The 23,171-nt window shown below is 41.1% G+C and overlaps 1 protein-coding gene across 2 annotated transcripts; it reads right to left on the reverse strand.

Annotated features, from left to right (window-relative positions):
* Positions 1-31: 31 nt before the first annotated feature.
* brap (BRCA1 associated protein) lies at positions 32-16,366 on the reverse strand. 2 transcript variants are annotated; one of them, XM_066689105.1, is made up of 12 exons: positions 16,132-16,366; positions 12,983-13,144; positions 12,594-12,813; positions 11,695-11,884; positions 8,528-8,641; positions 7,730-7,878; positions 6,639-6,714; positions 5,449-5,587; positions 4,831-4,940; positions 4,151-4,240; positions 2,969-3,072; positions 32-1,303 (listed from the first exon to the last, which is right to left on the reverse strand). In XM_066689105.1, exons 1-12 carry the CDS (start codon positions 16,208-16,210, stop codon positions 949-951), a joined length of 1,788 nt encoding a protein of 595 aa, XP_066545202.1. In that variant the 5' UTR covers positions 16,211-16,366; the 3' UTR covers positions 32-948. The 2 variants fall into 2 exon arrangements, with proteins under 2 accessions (XP_066545202.1, XP_066545203.1); XM_066689106.1 differs by lacking the exon at positions 16,132-16,366 and adding an exon at positions 13,649-13,812.
* Positions 16,367-23,171: the final 6,805 nt, after the last annotated feature.

Below are 23,171 nucleotides of genomic sequence, written 5' to 3' on the forward strand. Positions count from 1 at the left end.
GCCAATAATACAAGATTCATATCCTACCATATTGCAGCTGAAAACATAGTAGCTTTAATATTTTAAAAAGTTTTACAAATCTTTTTAAAGTACATAAATAAAAAGAGCAGAAGTTTACACTTAGGAACAGTTAACTTGTGCCATGCGGTTGCCGATAGGAGGCATTCAACTTCTAGGAAACAGTATGTCCAGTACTAATGAGCTCCTCTATGTTATGCAAATCAGGAAATGAAAGCCACAGATGCTGAAAAGAGATTATACACACAGCACAGCCTAAAGGGTAACTTTCATGGACATTTCACAGAATTAGAGCTGCTTCGGTGGGTTAATAGAACAAACGCTTAAGCAGTGTTATACAAGCGGATTCAACAAGAAATTGTGGAGTGAGTGAGGCCCTAAAAAAGACAGCAGTGATTCCACCCAGGATTAGCTAGCGTTTTTGCTCCTCTCATTCCAAGTAGTTTTTTGGACTTTCATATCCTCCAAGACTTGGATGTTAAGCAATGGAAAATAAATATTGAAGGGCTTGAGACTACCTGGAAACAAGTATAAAAGCATCCCATTCTATACGTTAAGATGAATATGATCGCTAACTCTGTCAATATTAGAATGACGACAACAAGCTTTTAATATAGGAAACATTATGGCTGAAAAACTTGAACACAAACAGAGGTTGAGATCCATGAGGTGGGAGAGAGATATGGAAATCCCATGATCTCTGTAACGGATTCAGTCGGCCAACACTTCCAAGTAGGAACAAGCTTGAAAAATGCAGTTTCTCCATCAATCCTCTCACTGTGTCCAGGGCCACACCGGCTACACTGATCTCCAGGTCTTAGCTGTCCGATTTATTTTTTGAGTTGAATGTGCTATATTTTTGATTGTCAGTAATTCTGTTCATGTAATGGAGCTCTGGCACTAGCAGTTGTTTTTAGTTTTAGTCTTTTCTTATTTGCCCCTCTTGCCCCGGCCCTTTCTGGCAGACAGCTTGCTGGTGGCACTTAGCGTAGGGGAGGGGGCAGACGCGATGTTGATCTGACCCTCCTGGATCTCCTGCCTCGCGTCGGCCGGCATCTGGTTGATCTGCTGCTGGGTCTCCAGGTAGAACATGACGTCGCGCAGCTGCTCCTGGAGCTCGGTGATGCGGCCGTCCTTCTGCTCGCCCGTCTCACGCATGTGCCGCTCCTCCTCGCGCAGCTGGGCCTGCAGCTGCGCCTGATTTGCCCGCAGACACTTGTTCATCTCCTGCTCCTCCTTCAGCTCGCTGCCCAGCTTGGCCACCTTGTTCCCCAGCTGAGTGCACCTTGTGCGTAAAAAAAGAGCAGGGAAATTAATTGAGACTGGACATCAAAATCCAGGCTTGAGAAAGGACAGGATTGGAAAGTCTTAATATATATATAAGAATATAAGGAAAGTGGACTGAAAATGAACTTGAGTAAAAGCAAAGTCATGTTCAATAGCTTTTTTGAGAGTGAAGAAAACTAAAACTAAACTAAAATCAAAAGATAGTCAAGTTATGCCTACCTTGGATAACAAATCAGGACAGATCTTATAGAAGAAATTAAAAGAAGAGTAAAAATGGGATAGATTACATTTGGTAGTAATGGCTCGCTTTCGAAAGGAAATCTACCCATTTGCCTGAAGAGACAAGTATTTGAGCTACCAGTGCTCACCAATGGTTCCAAAACCTGGTCACTAAAAAAAATTATATAAAAACTGCACACAACACAAAAAAGCGCAGAGACAACATATAACAAGAATAACAAGAAGAGATGGTAAAATGAAATAACGACCTATAATGATGGCATACATTTAACTTAGTGTGCTATATGGAATCATCACTAATCAGGGTTTAACTTAAGGTGGGCATTAACTCAGTACTGAGCACAAAAATTATGTTTTGATTTTTAATGTCTTATTATGGTATGCTCTATCAATCGGATTTATACAAGCAAGACTTTTTATTGATGGAATGAACATGACGGCTTCTTCCAAAAAAAACTTTCAAAACATATCTGGGGAGTGAGGGAAAAAATGAGTCCCTGGAAAACAGCAGAGTCTGGCTGTCACAGAGTGGGAGATCCCTTGTTGCAGGTTAATTTCATAATCACAATCCATCTGGAGCTTTCTAAATGCATTACAACAGCTTGAGAAACATGTGTCTCTATTCTATATAAAGCCTTCATTTTTGTCACAGTTTTCAGGGAACTGTCATAGATTAACTAATAAGAAGGTCTGCCAATGGTTTGTGGACACCGTCAGCATGGGTTTGACAAAGGTTGGTCTTGTTTAATGGGAAATGTCTCTTAGGGTGCTACAAATATGGCAGTTGACAGAGACTTGATCAGCTTCCATGCGAAAGACTAAAACTACTAATTAATTCAGCAGGAATGAAGGATAAATCAGCCGGATTCTCAAACGGCCACAAGCTGCAATGCAACATGTACTTGGACTACTGTCATTCTGAATTTACATACATTATGTGGATGATCGTATAATCAGCAAACTGAGAAATGAGCATTGAGCCTCTTAAAAGAGCACAGACAGTGACCCAATTAATTCCTGGTCTAAAAGGAATGTCGGATATAGATAGCCTAAAAAAAGCTTAATTTATGAAGCTTGCGAAACAAGGAGAGTTAGCCGAGACTTAACAGAGGTATTTAAGATTGTCATGGGTAGATGAACTACGTTCCTGCTGACAATGGGTTTTACAGCTACCAAGAGATCACAACCAGAGGCTAGAGCTGGAATCTGAAGGAGGACAAATTGTCAACCGAATGGAGAAAAATATTTTTTCCTAGTCAGGCAGTAGAAACAAGGACTCTCTTACCCTTTAATGAACGGATGGGGCTACAGTTTTAGTTTCACTCTTCCTGCATATTGTTTTTATTATGCAAGAAAGCAATCAGTTTCATGAGGAAAATCGTGTCACACAAGCTGGTGCCATGACAAGTTTACATAATCTTACTTCCTCTCCAGAGACTGCTTGTCTTTTGCCAGTTCACTCAGCTTCTGTTCCAGGCTGTCACACTTCTCAATGGTCTCTTTGAATTTAGACTTCATGTTATTGATCTGTGGACGCACCAGAGCAGTGTCAGTGCTGATATCATTCAGGATGTAAACGTTTTTGTACTGTAACTGCGGACGTTGGTACGTCTACAATTAAATCGATTTCACTCAAACCTGCAGGTGACAGAGCGACTGCAAGAGAAACAGAACCGTTTCCAATTGGAAAAGAAACAGAAATACTAGTGTACACAAACCAGTGTTTTTCCCGTTGTGTGGACATATACCAGCTCCTAGTTGGTTGTAGCTACAAATCTAACTATTCTTGAATTTAAATGAAACAGGGTTTATTAGGAATTATAACATAATGCCAAACGTTGATTTCCTCAATGCATGCAAAGTCTCTGCAGAGTTATATGAACTCTGTCACCTAAATTTACATTCTGCCTGCAGACAGGAAGATCTACTTTTAACTGTTCCCTGGTGTGTGTCCATTCTGTATGTCTGCTGCGAGAATTTTCAAAGGCTCTTTCCAATGGGAGACGGATGTTGATGTAGTTCTATTAAATATTTCACTTGTGTACAAATCTGACAGATCCATTTATTTTCCTGAATTCCTCTGAGGATCATTTTTTACATAGATGACAGTTCATAAAGCCAGCCATGTTTAAGTATTTCAGTTATTGAAACAAGCACAACCTATATACTAGGGTAGGACAAGTGTGCAGTTGTCAGGGGATGCTATAACTGGATCCATCTCCAGGATAATAAACGCCACCTACTGGCAAAATGTGAAACTATGAAATTTTAAATACAGTAAATTCAAAAATCCTTCAGGACATTGTATTTCTGCTGTTTAAACTGTGCCAGGGGACACACATTACAGTGTAACAGAGTGCCTTTGCGGGAGTTCAGGGAGAATAACTTAGATTCCCTTTTGTTTTCATATGGATTGCTTCTTGGGTCAGAAGAAATCTCAATAATAAAGCAGAACTGGACAGATCTGCACACACAAAGCACATTTCATTTTTTTTTTTTTAACAGACAGCTCCAAACTGAAGGATAAACTTGTAAAACAGGATTAAACTGAACCGAGTAACACTAATATATATACTCAAAAAGTCATAGAAGAAACTTTTCTTACCTCCTCTGCAGTATCTTTTTCCAGGTGAACTATTTTATTTTCCCAATAGATTCTCTGCGATTCCAGCTGACTGGTCAACAGGTATGAATACTGGATGGGAAATAAAGAAAAACATTAAAACAGCTATTGACTAGGCCATGCAAAAATGATACATCACTTGTTTTGGAACAGCTGGACCCCAGGGGTCAAGCGAATCAACATTTCTGTTCTGTTCTGCTACATATTATGTTTATGGAAGAAGCACATGTAATATGACGGGTGCCAACAATGACAACGAGACTCACTCCTAGTGCTATTTGCATCCTTTCCATTATGCTAACAATAGTATATGATTTATTTCAGTGTATAATGTCAAGACACACATGTGTACCTCCATTTAAGAAAATGTTAAAATACAGATAATCTTGGCCTATGCAGACTGAATGTTGACTGAGAGCATGAAAGTCCATGCTGAACCAACAAACTCACAAAAGACATTGCACACTGCAGTAAAACCCTGTGTTGTCAACACTGGGTCAGTGTGACAGGTCTGCATTGCCAACAGACTGGACAAGCACCAAGAGTTCCTAGCTTGCGATGTGCTGAAAAACGAAATCTTTCCAATGTAGCACACATGCCCTGTCTAATTCAATTACAGCTCCCAGTGTGTGTATAGGTGGTGCGCTGAAAGACTTAAGTACCTCCAGCTGAAGAGCATCTATTTTTTCTTCCTGGCAGATGTCTCCCTCACATTCATACTGAACAATCTTCCCATCGGTTTTACTAGCAACCAGGCGATGGACATAGTTATCTGGAAGAAAATACAAGTGTACTTCATTGACTGGCCAATGAGAATGACCCAACTGTACTGATCGTGGGGCTTTTTGCAAAACCTATTATTGCCAAGTGATATTTCAGCCATTGTTTAAAACCAACCAACAGGTTTTTCAAACACAAACACAGGAAAAAGTAGAGAGCGCAAACTGTTGATCAACATGTTTGTTGAAAAAAAAAAAAAAAAGTTTTATATGTGCTTTCAGTCAGGAAAACTTCCTGCTGCTAAACTAATGATTTTATCTCATCACTGCACAATTTGCAGGTTTCCAAGCACATTAAATTAATATCTCCATTCACTGCACATCCACAGTGCTGTTGGAAATGCCAGTCTTCTCCATGACTGACACATCAGGCCCCATACGACATACAATGCCAGGTTGGTGCGAGGGCTCTTGCTTGGGCTTTGATGATGTGTTGATGCTGTTTTCGATCTTATCCACGTCACAAATCTGTATATTACGCACACATCCTGTTCCCCTCACCTCCAGCGTAATCCCAAACCCTGTGATTGGTCAGCTGCATGGCGTAGGTGTGTTGTGTCTCCTCAAAGTGCTTGTAGGCGTGTCTGCTGACGTACCGGCCACAGCCGATGTGCCCACAGATCAGACAAATCCACAGATTCTGGGGGGACAAGAAGCACGACATTACAAACAAATGTCACTGTATAGTTTTCTTTGGGGGGGGGGGTAAAACATGAAAGTAACAGAGTTAAAAGCACATTAATCAGTTAGGGATATAGTCACTTCAAATATAAAATAAGGGGTGGTGCATCCCAAATACAGAGAAGTGGTGCTTTAACTAAAACAGCCTCCTCTGAACTTTCCACTTTCCTCTCGATGTCTATCTGTGTTCCTGTATGTTAGCGGACATTTCTGCTTTGGGATCGCATGCTTCTCCCATGCCAAGAAAGTAGAAGTAGGCTCCTTCGGTTAACAGCAGGTTTTTCAAATGCATTGCTCTGCCTCTATGCTTCTGCACATGAAATCAAAACACTGAAACCTGAACTTTGGAAAAATGTCAAAACTAATGGTGTACTTGAGCTGATGCCTTTAGTATGCCTCACATGCAAGGAATCTGAAAGAGTAGGAGAAATGCAAACACACGCCCACATGTGGTAAGAATGTATGGGACGATTCAAAAGTTGTTTACGATTCCCAATTAAGATGGCAGGAAAGACGGAAAGGGATTATTGATGCAAGGTGGCCACACTAAATGTTTGCATTCAAATACAGACTGGATTTACTTTCATGTTAAGTTCATTTGAAAAATATTAAATCTGTAATACTGGAAAAAAAAAAAAAAAAGGCCCAGAGCATTTGGTATAAAATAATTCTGGCAGACGTGTTCCAGATGAGCATTTATGATTATTTCTATACCCGAAGAACAAAGCATTCAGGCAGAAGGCTTTTAAAATATTAAGAAAATAATTAAGTTAGATAATGGCATCAAGAAATAAGATTAACACATCAGGCAACATGGGGATTTAAAATAAAATCCTGCCTGGATTCTGGATAGAATAACTGACCCAAAGTTTATGCACGACAAAAATCAAAAGGAAAGATTATGGCTCTAAATTATCCACAATAAGATTTACTCTAATGGGCACTGATGTGCACTTGGCACTGTAACACCTATAGTCTCTGTGGTCTCAGGCTGCAATTTGTCAAGGTACCTCCTGAACACCACACTCGAAGCACTTGTTCTCCTCCACGGGCTCAGGGGTCTGGCAGTACCTGCACACTGGACACCTAGGGAAAGACAAACAGAATTGTGTCCCGTTAAACACAGAGGATGATAAAGGGGCACTGTACCCAGTTTGAAAATCCAATATGTATGAGTGTTAGCCGTGAAAGGTAAATAAAATATATTTGAATGAAATATTGATGCAATATAGTTTTACCCATTTCTTCCTAGTTCCTATTTCTTTGAAAGCCACTGTATATTTCAGTTTTAAATTTCCTGTTATGCAAGAGATTTCCATTTTATGTGCAAGGTCAGTCAAGATGCAAACCACACTGAACAGTATTTTCACAGTGGGGGGATCATGAGTTAGCAAGCTTCACAAAATGCTGTGGATGGCTAGAGCAGAGGTTCCCAAACTGTGGGGCGCACCCCCTAGTGGGGGGCATGAGTAAAAATCTGAATGGGGAAAACGTCAAGATGAGACACACACGAAAACCATGAGACAACAGTTCATTGTGGCCCCCACTGGCAGCAGCCTTTCATCAGAGCTACAGGACTCAACTATCCAGTTAAAATATCTGTGAGTGTGTGTAAGATGGACCGTCTTCGGAACTCAATAGTCTCCCACAAAAATCGATTGGATTATTCCATATCAAGTCATATCCAATCAGAAGAGAGAACAATGGCCAGTCAGAACAGAGGAGTGTCACATAGTGACGTCTGTGAGCCTTGATAGTTTCAGACCAAAATACAAAGTAGTTTATGTGAGGTGATAATTATGGAAAAATAAATACATAAAAATAACCTGTAGGTCCAAAATGTCAATGAGCCTTTAACTACGTTGGTTGATTAATTTAATTACGTACCTGCTCGTGACTCATGGGAGTGGAAGATGGACCATGTTTATCCGTGAATACATCAGTAACACGTTAGGTGTGAGACAGGGGAGCGTAAGTTGTGGTCCAAATGTACAGGGGGGCACCAGCCAAACTGTTTGGGAACCTCTGACCTACAGTGTCTCTGCACCCCTGTTTCTGGAGAGGGTTAAAGGCCCTGCGTTTTTGTAGAGGAGCCACTCACGTAGTGTCCTCCCAGTGCTGAAGACACTGGCTGTGGAAGCTGTGGTTGCAAAGGGTGGTCAGCACGCCGTTCACAGACTCGTCCATGCGTTCCAGACAGACGGTGCACTTGGGCAGCTCCGTCAGGTCCATCACAGGCAAACTGGCCCCCTGGAGGGACAGAGCGCGCACACACACACATACACACACACTCAGCTGAGGGACTGCGTATTGAGGGCATATCAGACACCATCTTAGGGAGACAATACAAAACCACACCGTTCTAACCCTTCTTGTGTCACCAGCACATCCTTTCAGTCATGAATCAAAAGCCACACTCTTTAGTCTTTACATTGACACAAAGCCCAGTTAAAAGGAAGGAACATGGTTTAGAAACATATTGAACTGAGTCAGGTTTGGAAATTAAGCTGAATTGAGGCTGAATTGCTCACATATCTTTCTTCAGCATCCTGTACAAACTACAAATTAAACATTAAGAGGATTAATCGAGCGGTGAAGCCGAACAAACATGTTAACTCCATCACGCGGCTAATCTGTTTAGGGTCCCACATAGTTTAACCGAATAGAAAAAAATATTATTCTCTGATGGGCACTGGCAGCACAAGTGACAGCAGGAGCTGGTTCAGAAATTCATATGCCTCAAATGTACCATCAAAAGCAAAAACCTCTAAGGATCTAAACACGGTGTAGTGGGCCAACATTTCCCTAGCGAACCAGAATGTTCAATGCTAAGTTGGTGCAGTCATGGCGCTTGGTGGAAACCCATTTTAACATTACTGTAAGACCCTTACACACGTACCTCTTCAGATTTGATGACTTCTGCTCTTTCCACATAGACCAGCTGGCAGACTGCATCCTCAATGGAGTTGAATTGACGTCCATTACAGGTAGTGTAAAAGCTGTCTGCATCCGCCTATAAAAATTGAAATATCATTAATAATTAACATTACAAGACAGTCCTCTGCCAAACAGATGGATAATGAGGGTGTTATAAAGCAGTCTGAGGCCCCTCACCAAAGACTATTTTGCTGAAGTGTAATTTAAGACCTATATAAATTACACATGTACACTCACCTAAAGGATTATTAGGAACACCATACTAATACTGTGTTTGACCCCCTTTCGCCTTCAGAACTGCCTTAATTCTACGTGGCATTGATTCAACAAGGTGCTGAAAGCATTCTTTAGAAATGTTGGCCCATATTGATAGGATAGCATCTTGCAGTTGATGGAGATTTGTGGGATGCACATCCAGGGCACGAAGCTCCCGTTCCACCACATCCCAAAGATGCTCTATTGGGTTGAGATCTGGTGACTGTGGGGGCCAGTTTAGTACAGTGAACTCATTGTCATGTTCAAGAAACCAATTTGAAATGATTCGACCTTTGTGACATGGTGCATTATCCTGCTGGAAGTAGCCATCAGAGGATGGGTACATGGTGGTCATAAAGGGATGGACATGGTCAGAAACAATGCTCAGGTAGGCCGTGGCATTTAAACGATGCCCAATTGGCACTAAGGGGCCTAAAGTGTGCCAAGAAAACATCCCCCACACCATTACACCACCACCACCAGCCTGCACAGTGGTAACAAGGCATGATGGATCCATGTTCTCATTCTGTTTACGCCAAATTCTGACTCTACCATCTGAATGTCTCAACAGAAATCGAGACTCATCAGACCAGGTAACATTTTTCCAGTCTTCAACTGTCCAATTTTGGTGAGCTTGTGCAAATTGTAGCCTCTTTTTCCTATTTGTAGTGGAGATGAGTGGTACCCGGTGGGGTCTTCTGCTGTTGTAGCCCATCCGCCTCAAGGTTGTACGTGTTGTGGCTTCACAAATGCTTTGCTGCATACCTCGGTTGTAACGAGTGGTTATTTCAGTCAAAGTTGCTCTTCTATCAGCTTGAATCAGTCGGCCCATTCTCCTCTGACCTCTAGCATCAACAAGGCATTTTCGCCCACAGGACTGCTGCATACTGGATGTGTTTCCCTTTTCACACCATTCTTTGTAAACCCTAGAAATGGTTGTGCGTGAAAATCCCAGTAACTGAGCAGATTGTGAAATACTCAGACCGGCCCGTCTGGCACCAACAACCATGCCACGCTCAAAATTGCTTAAATCACCTTTCTTTCCCATTCAGACATTCAGTTTGGAGTTCAGGAGATTGTCTTGACCAGGACCACACCCCTAAATGCATTGAAGCAACTGCCATGTGATTGGTTGGTTAGATAATTGCATTAATGAGAAATTGAACAGGTGTTCCTAATAATCCTTTAGGTGAGTGTATATTCAAGAATTCTTCTCCAGTTAAATTTGGTGACGATTCATTTTCTTGACTGAACCACTGACATAACACAGGAAATAAACTTCTCTTTAGGTGATGTTTTTTTTGCTTCCAAGTTTGCTGAAATGAAATGCAAATTTGACAGTGAAAGACCGTGTGAATATACTATTAAGTGTGCATATATTGTTCTCAGAATGTCACATGCAGGACCCATCACATTAATCTTGCAAGTCTAATATAGATAGCACATACACATTACCAAAGTACATAAACTGCTTTTCAACTACCTATACGCTTGCTATGTCCAGACTTCTGGCACTAACAGACAAGGTTGAAGATTCCTAAAATAAATTTAAACATCACTGAAGACAACAGCCTTTTTCTTAACCCTTTTACAGCCACACTCACACATACCATTTCTGTGTGGTTGAGATACATTCAAGGCTTAATATGCTCTAATATTATCCAGACCTGCCAACCCTGGACTTTTTGAATAGCACATCAGCAGCATAAGCTAAAGACACTTAAAATTGTAGTGCGTATGAACAACATTCCTCAACCTGTCCACCAGAAAACAATACATTATGCATATACTTTGATTAACAAATGCTTTATAACTTTGTTTTTATGTTAACCTGGTGTCCTGGTATCAGGATAGTGCTCCCTGATAGGCTTTTTCTCAATACAAAGTGCAAGTAAATTATTAATAAATAAAAACAGAGCATATGTAGATACCTGAAATCATAAGTATATGTAGCTCATTGCGGTTTACTTTAGGTCTCAATACAAAAACACAAGATTTAATGAATAAATAAAGTGAATAGCAGCACAGTCAATGAATAATACCTAAAATAATAGTGCACTTTTGTTTTAGCTAACCTTGCTATGCCGTGCATGGCTACAAGAAGGCATCGCACACATTAGGTTTGTTTCCAACACTCAGACATCAGAGTGGAAAGTCAGAAGGTCTGAAGAGGAGTGCCAAAGGCACTACAACCTAGGCCAGGGGTATGGGGGGACCCTTTGGGGAAGCCCTGGTGGGGGTTCCAAGGGGGCTTTGCCAGGCATTTCTGGCTATTTCAGGAATGTATCTGGCACTAGAATTATATAAAATAAGCAGTGATCCTAATCAAAAAATCAGCCCCAGACCTTCATTCTGTGGTTGGTGTTTTTATGTTCAGTATTTGTAATACTCCTTTTACACAAGTAATTACGGTATGTTCTATGTTCAGTATTCTAATGCTCCATGTGTACGTGTAATTACAGTATATTCGGTTTCCTAGGATCCTGCACAGTGGAGCCTATTGATCAAGAGTGAGGGACAGGAGGCGGGATCTCGCCTCCCAGCCTGGGAGAGGGACACTGTGATGTTGTCAATCTTCCATATTTTGAGCCTGGATTGGCTCTGCTCAATGTTTTAATCAATCAGGTCAATAACGGCAAGTGTGTAGAACTTCAGCACTATTTTTGCATATTTTGGTGTTACAATGCGTACCAGCGTACATTGATGTCAAAATGCGTACATGCTACGCAAAATGCATATAGGTTGGCAGGTCTGCATTATCCAATACTTTAGTCCCAGTAAGATGTTTTCTTATTCATCTTTATTAATCCCACTAATGCTTGTTTCTGAAATGGCGGTTCACTTAAAAGTGCAGTACTGTCCATATCACATCACCTGAGCACTGAACTTAATCAGCACCATGTACTGGTTGGGTGTGGAGTCTCGGATGATCTTCATGTGCTCGATGACATCATTGAAGTGTGCCACGAACCTCATGAGGTCGTGACTGGTCATGGTGGCCGGAACCGTCAGAATGCAGAGCATGGCGCTGCGCCGCACATCTTCTGTCAGCGAGGTCATTTTACTAGGAGACACACAGCTCAGGGTGAATCGGAGAGAACTCCCTTGCAATGCAAACATCTGTGAAAGCCTCTACAATAGCTTCCTAAGTCTGTTAGTGTTCACAGCTCCAGCCATCAATTATAACCTGAACCATCTCCACGTGTTTAAGAGCTGGAAATAACTGACACAGCTAAAATAAGACAATCATTCATTCTGTGATTCTGTGATCACAGTGGTCCTCCAGGTCTAGGGTTGGGAATCCAATGTCATGAGCTCCAAAGACTAAACCCTTCTACACTGAGAAGACTGAAAATTGTATGGAATTAAAATCTTTTTATATGGGAATGTTATTCTAATGATATTCTAAAAAGCAGCGAGCCACAATTAGAAAATTGCCCTTGAATGAGCAAATTACACATTAACCTCTGTTAAATAGAATTAGAATTCCTCTTTAAAGCAAGAATCAAGTTTTGTCTGCTCTTGTATTTAATTCTGATGGGGGGCCCCTATGGAGAACTGACTAAAACATGTAGAGGTGTCACACTAGTATCATTTATAGGCTTAATACTTTAAGCTGTTATATCAATTTCAGTCTAACTGCCCTTCTCTACATGAAAGAGATTAATAAACCCATAGCACGGGTAATAGCACTTTAAAAAATGATGATTAAAATCTTCTGATACAGGACTTGAGGTGATGTTGGCAGGAAATGTAAAGGACGTTGTGCTTACTTGGTTTTGTAGAGGTGGATGATGCCGTGGACGATCTCGACTGAAGGGTTCCCGCTGAAGAAGGAGATTTGATCGGGCAGCTGTTTGGAAGGTGAGTCCGGCACGAGGGCAGCAGCCTCCGTTGGGCTTTTCCCGTTTTTAGTTTTCTCAGAGGTGCTGGGAAGCGCACTGGCCCCCTCCACTTCCCTGGGGTCAGGGAAATTTTCCTGAGCATTATTATCTAAAAGTTTGGGAAAACAAGGAAACAAAGGTATAGCAAATCATTTAAAAAAAAATATGACGGGTGGCTTAGTGGCAAAGTTGTCTTTGAGTTTCTGCCTGTGTGCAGTTTGCATATTCTTCCAGAAGTGCTTGTTGTTTATCTATGGCATCCCTCCCGAGATCCCTACCTTGGCTTGGGCTAATGGTTTCAATGGCCATGTCTGTCATCGCCCTGCTCCCAATATGCTGGTGTAGCGCTGCCTTCTTCTCCAGGTCAGATTTCCCGTTCAGACAGGCCTTGGCAGATCCCACCGCTTTCTCTTTGATTTCGTCATCTGACATGTCACCGCCTGTCGGGGGTCAAACATTAATTAAATACGACGGGGCTGCGGGTGCCATTTTATTTAATGACATGATAAAGGTTTCAGTGCAGGAACAAGGTGCAGTGAGTGGAGTTTTTTTCCAGCCAGCAGGACAACATACACGAACACACTTTTGCAGGGGTGTGGGGGCTGCTAGCATTTTTGTGCGCACAGAATAAATACTGCTGCGTTAAAAGCACCATTCACAGAAGCACTCATATATTCTGGACCTTTAAACAAAAAAAAACAATCCACTTTGTATGAAGTATCACTGCAATTAAAGATAGGGATTGCAGCACAGCACATGGAACAAAAACTATACTTAAAAACACAGTGCAGCAAAAAAAAAAAAACTAAAACCAATCTAGTTTATAGAATTACTGAAAAAATCTATTTCTCAATAAACTAAATCTAAACTAGCAATAAACCTCTCATAGGTTCAGTGCTATGTAACATTTTCAACCAAAAACACATTCATACACACATACTTACATCTCAGAGTACGTCGTCAAGGTTATGCCCAAAATCAATCTAAATGATCCAATAAAGAGACTGCAAAATCAATACAGACTGCTTTCAAAGCAAGGAAAAAGGCCGAAATGGCACTCCAGTGACTAGCCCATTAACAGACTCCACCCTCTGAGTTCAGAAGCGCTGCAGTACAGCCAAGATAAGATGCAAAAAACCGAGAGAGCGAGCCCGGTCTGAACATAGGCAGTGTTAGGCCTTAGTCACACTTAACAATAAACATAACAATAGAAGTAATAAAGAACCGCAATAACTTTTTTTAACATCAAAACAAAAAAGGACCCGATTTAGCCTATTGCTAAGGACATACCTCTCCACATTTTAGCACATGCTGGATTTTGGTAACAGCCAAGACCGAGAAGATGAGTTAGAACTCCTATTCTGGTTAACTGAAGGCCATATGAGGAGACCAACAAGGGTGGGTGTGGAGCTGACTTCACTTGTAAACACAGCTCTGATTGGTCAGAGATAACAATGAGTATTGTTCTAGCTGGGGGCAAATAAAGAGCTGGAAGCAATCAGAACAACAGTTATGGTCATATGCTTGATTTGTCTTTGTTTTTGCCATGTTTAAATTCTTCTGGAAGCTGTCAAAGCTCACACTGGAGCAACACCTAGCAACACTCTGTAAGCTCCTCTGTTATTATTTAGACCCATAAGAACAAGCCTGTCCCCTTACAATGCTGAAATGAGCTGTAGTGGAAATTTAATTACTTCCCCCTTAAGTTTAATAATCTGGAAGAAGATCCTTTGGAAAAAAAATAGAAAATAAAAATAAATGAGAATGTTTTCACTGGTCCCAAGAAATACTCAGCTGGGACAAGTGAAATGTACATTAAGTAAAGGTTGTTAGTTTCGTGTAAATGTGGGATTTGAGAAGCCACCAAATAGTTAAAAAAAGATGCTGTAATAGTATAATGATAGATCTAAACACAGTATCTTTACGATATCAATGAATGAAAAACCTCACAGAATGATTTAGCATAACTTAAAAATAGTATTGGGCTATATTATTTATTTATTTTAAGCGTAAATCTTTTTTTTAAGAGCCCCTTTCTTCTTTGAAACTTGAGAAATGATGACAAGCTACACAGCACATAATTGAACTAATCAGATCCACATAACTGCTGCTAATCAGCGAGCCAAAATCCGCAGCATAATACAGAAACGCATTCAAACATCAAACTTCGATTTCCTCCCCACGGTATGTCCCACCACTTCTGTGCTTACCATGCTCAGATCTGCCTCTCCTTTTCCCTTCCTGGTGTATTGCTGACAAACTGTTCCTACTCCTAGCCAACATCTCCTGCTCTGTGCAATTCCTGCTTCATCTTCCAGCACGTCCAGTTTATGATACTTGACCACAATTCCTACCCCTCAGCTTTCACCCATGCAGACTGCACCCATAGATCATGGCAGCCATGCATCTGTCACCTCCATCACTATGTCACTTGACACCAACCACAGAATACCAGATCAGCTGCACCTTTTGTTCTGCAGCATCCTTGCAGTTTGAAGCATATTGTAATCAATAGAGCAAGCACATCATTTGCTTTAGTGGATCTAACATCACTGCATTAATTTTATATATGTTGTTTATATATTTATTCATTTAAACCACGATAGAATATCTAACATTTTCACCAGGAAACGTTTACAGTTTACAGTTCCTTGATGTCACGGAATAAAAAAAAAAACGTTTCTACTTAAAGCGTATATCTTGCATACTGTTTTAATTGCGTCACTAACTATTATAGATGTATTGTGTATCTTGCGTGTTTGTATTAGTTTTATACAGTCACTTGTGTAATCATAATCAACTGCAAATGCAAGTATTGTAAACTACTTGGATACAGACGTAATTTCAATTAATATTTGGCCAATTATGCTTTATTTGTGTTATTATTATTATTATTATTATTAAATAATAATAGTAATAATAATAATGACAACAACAATAATAATAATACATACATAGTTTAGTAATAGGTCATAATTTAATTTAGCATAGTTAGCCATAATTTATACATGTACAGACACTGGTCGAGTTCGTGTAGCGCAGATGTCCGCAGTTCTGCGCGGATCTGCGCGGCTCCACCATTGGAATCAACGGGATTCTGCAGATCTGCGATGAACTGCGGACATCTGCGCTACAAGAAGGCGACACCGACATACAAGTGCCCCCACAACAGAACTTACGTATGTGATGCATGACATGAGAGCTAGCTCGGCCAGCGATGCTGACTTGCAAATGTTGTCGCTGGGGAGTTGTGTGTCGCACACAGAAAACAGACTAATTTAATCCCATTGCGCCTCTCCATGCCATTTATCACCATTTCAGTTGTACGACATGGGGGGTTTCTAAGCACGTTTGACAATACTGCGTGGTCAGGTCGCTGATATCCAGCCACAGACCAGCAACAATAAACGCTAATGAAGTCACTCACCGGCGGAGTACTGGAAACCTTCTGGAAGCCGTGAGTCGTCCGCAAGCTCCAGCCGGATGACCACCAGTGAAACACTCATATGTTAAAGGCTTATGCACCCCCAATGTTTGACAAAAACAAGCGAACCAAAAAATAAGAATAATTGACGAGGCTTTCTTCGGGAGAAATACATTAAGCAGACTAGACTCTCGACCCTCTGACAGAAACAACACAGACGTAATAACACTCTTCCGGTTTCCCGTCCCCTGCGCCCGCCCACTTGGACAAAAGTCTCTCCGGGTCACGATTTTCAATAGAAGACGTCACATATCTTAAAGACACAGGATATTTGGGATTGTAATTAATCATCACAATCATCATCAAATGCTTTCTTTACATCGTTCTGATTTATATCCACTGCTGAATCCTGCTTGTTCTCTTAGCTGGGTGGAGTCTTATTATTATTATTATTATTATTTTTATTTTTTGTAAATACTTTGTATACAATGGGAAGAAGACTAATGGGTGTATAGATCTGTGTCTCCTTTCTTGTGAAAGAGGATGACAGTTGTGTCATCTACTTGGGGTTTGTCTCAAATGTGACTACAGAAATGTAGCACTATTATTAAAAGACTGTTTGAAAAGACACCATACGAACACCAAACAGACTAAACAGGTTGGTCAACATGTTCAGCAAGTATGGACTTACATGTATTTGCACAGATATTATTTTGGTGCTTTATAGTTATCCACAAGCTAGGTAACTTGGCGTCTTGATGTACTGCTGCTGAAATATATGCTAGCTTGTTGCTTCTGGTGGTGAACAAGTAACTGTCAGTTAGCTAGCTAGCTAACATTACAAAACAATTTGGTTATTTTAGAAGGTTAGCAAGCAAGCCTGCTTTGAGTGGAGTGATGGGAAAATTATAGAGCAACTAACATAGGTTTTAATTGACAATATTGAGTTTTTTAGCTACTTGAATTGAGCCATGGTCAGTTACCAGGGCAGTATCAACCAGCTAGACTTAGCTCCCGATTAGCATTACAAAACTGCTAACTAGCTAGCTAACCAGTAGTAGTGTCATCTCAGCTTTGTTTTATTTTGAAAGCTGAAATGAAAGCTGAAAGGTGAAATGTGAACACTGGACCAAATAATGACTAGCAGAGTCTATTAATATACACTCACCTAAAGGATTATTAGGAACACCATACTAATACTGTGTTTGACCCCCTTTCGCCTTCAGAACTGCCTTAATTCTACGTGGCATTGATTCAACAAGGTGCTGAAAGCATTCTTTAGAAATGTTGGCCCATATTGATAGGATAGCATCTTGCAGTTGATGGAGATTTGTGGGATGCACATCCAGGGCACGAAGCTCCTGTTCCACCACATCCCAAAGATGCTCTATTGGGTTGAGATCTGGTGACTGTGGGGGCCAGTTTAGTACAGTGAACTCATTGTCATGTTCAAGAAACCAATTTGAAATGATTCGACCTTTGTGACATGGTGCATTATCCTGCTGGAAGTAGCCATCAGAGGATGGGTACATGGTGGTCATAAAGGGATGGACATGGTCAGAAACAATGCTCAGGTAGGCCGTGGCATTTAAACGATGCCCAATTGGCACTAAGGGGCCTAAAGTGTGCCAAGAAAACATCCCCCACACCATTACACCACCACCACCAGCCTGCACAGTGGTAACAAGGCATGATGGATCCATGTTCTCATTCTGTTTACGCCAAATTCTGACTCTACCATCTGAATGTCTCAACAGAAATCGAGACTCATCAGACCAGGCAACATTTTTCCAGTCTTCAACTGTCCAATTTTGGTGAGCTTGTGCAAATTGTAGCCTCTTTTTCCTATTTGTAGTGGAGATGAGTGGTACCCGGTGGGGTCTTCTGCTGTTGTAGCCCATCCGCCTCAAGGTTGTACGTGTTGTGGCTTCACAAATGCTTTGCTGCATACCTCGGTTGTAACGAGTGGTTATTTCAGTCAAAGTTGCTCTTCTATCAGCTTGAATCAGTCGGCCCATTCTCCTCTGACCTCTAGCATCAACAAGGCATTTTCGCCCACAGGACTGCCGCATACTGGATGTTTTTCCCTTTTCACACCATTCTTTGTAAACCCTAGAAATGGTTGTGCGTGAAAATCCCAGTAACTGAGCAGATTGTGAAATACTCAGACCGGCCCGTCTGGCACCAACAACCATGCCACGCTCAAAATTGCTTAAATCACCTTTCTTTCCCATTCAGACATTCAGTTTGGAGTTCAGGAGATTGTCTTGACCAGGACCACACCCCTAAATGCATTGAAGCAACTGCCATGTGATTGGTTGGTTAGATAATTGCATTAAGAGACAGTGAGACAGACACATACATACACACACCAGCAGAAAATGTGTATTTGACATGATGCATACCATGTAGCACAACAATCTCCTCTTCCCTCTTCCCCTCTTGAATTTAACAGTAAGTGTGCTAAAGGGTGTGTCGTCCCCCCCCACCACCACATAGATGCACATTTTTCTGCTAGACTGGACCGCTCCTCCTCTCCCAGTCAAAATGGGAATTTATTGAGGTCAGACAGAAGGTTAATTCCTGGCATTTGGTTCTGAAATTCAGGTGTATGTGTATCTCCTGTGTGTGTTTGTTTTGTGAGCCAGATAACAAGAATTGCATCTCTGTTTCTGCCTCCCCTGACTCTGGAGGCACAGCTTTGCTCTCTAGCTGCCCAGGACTTCCTGTGACTGCCAGGTTCAATGGCCAGGCTGTGGTCATGAGTCTGTACCCAGGTATGTATAAGTGGAGCAGTGCCCCAGGTTATTCCCCATGTCCAAGTCTCACATTCAGGCCGCCTGGGGTCTGCATTGTGTAATTAATTATGATCTATCTATTCAGAAGAGAGGATGCTAGCACTTCATTCCCTTCAACACTTCCCAGTGGTATTTTTGATGATCTTCTCTCCGGTGGGTGCCAACCTGAAAATAAGATTGAAGAAGTTACTGTCAGACTAATTCTACAACCAATCACCTTGTCACCCCAGTAACACAATCTGAATTCAATTAGGAAGATTATTGAATCTGGTCACCTAAGTCCTGTCCCAAGTTGGGGAAGGGGCACAGAACTATTATTATTATTATTATTTATTTATTAGCAGACACGACACCCTTATTCAGGGCGACTTACAAAACATAACAGCATTATAAAAGTGTAATACAGCCTAGAATTACAGATCAAAGCATAGTACACATTACAAGTTCAAAATTACATAAGTGTGTAAGAGAAATATACAGTTAAGACAATTCCTACATCCTAGATTTGTGAGCTAATAATTGACATGCTGTCAACCCTCCCCCCCCCAGCGTAAATGAAGCACCATCAGATTTGGAGAGATTGAGGTGGTGTGAGTGCATCCAGGCGGAGATAGCAGATAAACAGGAAGAGGTGCGAGAGGGAATGAGAGAATTAGAAGAGGGAAAAGACAGGAAGATCTGGGCATTGTCTGCGTCTGCATGATGAGGGGGCCCAGGGAGCGAGTGTAGAGGGAGAACAGGAGGGGGCCCAGGACAGATCCTTGGGGTACGCCTGTGAGGAGAGATTGGGGAGTGGATGAGGAAGCTCGGCATGGCACTTGGTAGGTCCGGTCGCTGAGGTAGGAGGAGAATGAGGTGAGAGCAGTCCCAGAGATTCCAAGGTCAGCAAGGCAGGAGAGGAGGATGGAGTGCTCGACGGTGTCAAATGCTGCAGAGAGGTCAAGGAGGATGAGGACTGAGGAGAGAGAGGCCACCCAAGCACAGCTGAGGGAGTCAGTGACTGCCAGGAGAGCAGTCTCAGTGGAGTGAGCTGTGCGGAAGCCGGATTGCAGAGCATCAAGAAGTGAGTGATGGGAAAGAAATGCAGAGAGCTGACTGGACAGCATGCTCAAGGCATCACTGACTACAACTGGGCCATTACTGTTCAGAGTTAATAGGCACGTATAACGTGAGAGGTGTAGAGAGACATTGCCGATCACAGTGCAAAACTTACATTGGTATTAAACCGCCAGGGGAATAAGATATTAGATACAATATAGTTGTGCTTAATCTCATCTTGTCTGAACCAATGATCAAATTGAGCCGGCTCTTCAATTACTGTCTCAAAGGCACTGCTCCCATACTCCAATATGAATGTATATATTTGTTTCCCCCAGTCAGAGGAACCAGCCAAAGATGATCGGAATACCCAGTCTCTGTCATCAGCATTGGCCCCCTTGAGCACAGTTGCCGAGTCGTGTTTCGTCAGGCCCTGGCCTTTCTGTCACAATTGACGCATGTCCACTGTGGTGCTGATGCAGAGACACACCAGAGCTTTGTTACAATTTTCACAAAAGCCCAGGGCTTTTTAATCTTGTCCCTTTACTAATACCAAAAAGCACTGCATCTTTCTTCTTTTCAGGACTGGTTGGGGGGCAAGTTTCACATGCATTAAGGGGGGGGGGGGGGGGCATCTTTGGAAGTTCTTTTTACAGGTGATGGTAGAAATGAGAGGAAATATGCACATTTTAGTAGCAAATTGAGAACATTTCAAAGTAAAAATATAAATACAAAACTAGGGATGCACCGATACCACTTTTTTTCAGACCGAGTACAAGTACGAGTACTTACATTTGGGTACTTGCCGATACTGAGTACCGATACCAAGTACTTAATAAGGCAGTATTTTTCCCATAAAAATGACAATTACCATCAAAGTGCAATGCATTTGAAGTAAGTTTTTGCCAGATGCACTCTGGTTGATACAAAATAAAATATAAATAATATTAAATATATTTCTGACATCCAAAAATGAAGATTAAACGTTCTGTGTAAACAAAGACAGCCTCCACACTGGCACTGTCTCCACATTTGAATTAAATATCTAACTCACTGAATAGCAGTACTACACCACAAAGCCTGCTGTAACAGAACGACTGAAATAGTCATCATACATTAGTGCGTCTCTAAGGACTGAGCCTTTATTGCAAAGGTGAGAGGCAGGTTCTTTTTGATGAATAGAAGAATCATCTCAGTATGATCAGCTGTGAGCTTCCATATGAACCAGCATGAATACATAATGTGCAGAACACCAGCTGAATATTTGTAGTTTGTGGTCACTCAATAAAAGTTTGATGTTGTTGTTGTTGTTGTACATGTTGCATTTATTTATACTTCTTAGTTAGTAATTTTAGCAATAAACTGTGTAAACTGGTGTATAAATCGGTCTGCACATATTTTAGCAGACTTGTACAATATAACTACAATATAAACATAAATAGCCAGTTATAAAAAAATGCATAAAACGAAAGCGCTGCGTATCAATGCAGAAAACGCGCTTTTCAAATCTACAGTGCATTACACTGATACAAAACTTAGCACATGATCAAACAGCTAACTGATCAAGGGATTGATCCAGAGACCTGGGTTTGCAACGACATCATTTAGACATTAAGAAATATTCCTTAATCTGAATCAAAAGAGACAGACCGTGTATAATTTGTAACTGAATATGCATATTGCTGATGAAGTGCGTGACGAGAAGACGCGCTGCGCCATGAAGTGGTATCGGTGAGTGGTATCGGAACATTTCTACGAGTACGAGTACATGAGCACAGTATCGGCCCGATACCCTATACTGCTATCGGTATCGCTGCATCCCTATACAAAACGAATGGGAATGATTTTCAGTGTGCAGTGTTTTAATGAGTAAAGAATATTCAACATCTCAAAAGACCATGAGCACAGAATTGAAGATCAGAGGCACTTTGAGCTAAAAGTCAAACTTAAGTGGTGTTTGTACTAGTTAACGGCAAGAGACAATGACAGAAAAATGTAAGCCCCATTCAGAGCTTTACCCATCTCTTACCTTTGTCTTTGATGTTTGAAAGAGACCCCAAATGTTACAGGCTTGTGAATTTCAAAGTAGTATTGTCAATTAAAACAAATCACATTCTGGTTACCCCCAATATTATGGTCTACAATTACTGGGTTAGAAACAAAATAAAACATTCTTAGTCTACATTTTTGTTTTATTGCTGTGGGTATATATGAATCCCTCCCTACCCTAAGATATAGTAGCCCTTAGGGTACACGTGGATGGAAAAAAAGCAAATTATTTGGCATTCCCTCACAAAACGTTTAGAAAAATTATATTTGGTTTATTTAGCCAAATATAAATACTAAATACTAAATACTTCTACATACTACTTCCAATACCAGAGCACGTAAGGACTACATCAAGCTTGTGACTCTATGCTACAGAAAAATTAAAATCATACCCCCATTTTGGGGTGGGAGGTGATATTTTTGCCTTATACTAAAGGGACTAGCAGAATTAAAAACAAACAAATCACCTCGGCCAGATGGTATATTTCCAACAGTACTTAAAGAAATGAGGGAAATTATTTATAGGCCGCTAACTGAAATATTCCAAATGACACTTAGAACAGGGGATGTGCCAACTGACTGGAAGACAGCAAATGTCATACCAATCCACAAGAAAGGGGACAAAACTGAGCCAGGAAATTACAGACCAATCAGTCTCACCTGCATCACCTGTAAAATGTTGAAAAAAATGATTAGACAGAAAATAGAGGAGCATCTTAATGAAAACCATATTCTTGGAGATAGTCAACATGGGTTTAGACGAGGCAGATCATGTCTTACTAATTTGTTGGAGTTTTTTTAACATGCATCTGCAGTCAATTAGAGTAGTTGCTTCTAACTGGAGTGAGGTTGTTAGTGGAGTTCCACAGGGATCAGTACTAGGGCCTTTGCTTTTTCTAATCTATATTAATGATCTGGACTCCGGGATAGTTAGCTAACTTGTCAAATTTGCAGATGATACTAAAATAGGTGGCTCAGCAGATACAATCCCGGCAGCACAGGTTATTCAAAGGGACTTAGATAATATTCAGTTGTGGGCCGACACCTGGCAGATAAAATTCAACGTGGACAAGGGCAAGGTATTACATGCAGGTAACAAAAATGTCTACTATAATTACACTATGGGAGGAATAGAACTAGATGAAGTAATGCATGAGA

This window comes from Amia ocellicauda, chromosome 17 (genome assembly GCF_036373705.1).
Source record: "Amia ocellicauda isolate fAmiCal2 chromosome 17, fAmiCal2.hap1, whole genome shotgun sequence".
NCBI classification, from domain to species: Eukaryota; Metazoa; Chordata; class Actinopteri; order Amiiformes; family Amiidae; genus Amia; species Amia ocellicauda.

Coding starts and splice junctions, on each gene's coding strand:
- brap (XM_066689105.1), bottom strand. CDS start 16,210: ATGAGTGTTTCACTGGTGGTCATCCGGCTGGAGCTTGCGGACGACTCA. Junction 5,588..6,638: donor TCGAGTGTGGTGTTCAGGAG/GTACCTTGACAA, acceptor TTGTCCCCCCAG/AATCTGTGGATTTGTCTGAT. Junction 4,241..4,830: donor TAGATGCTCTTCAGCTGGAG/GTACTTAAGTCT, acceptor TTTCCCATCCAG/TATTCATACCTGTTGACCAG.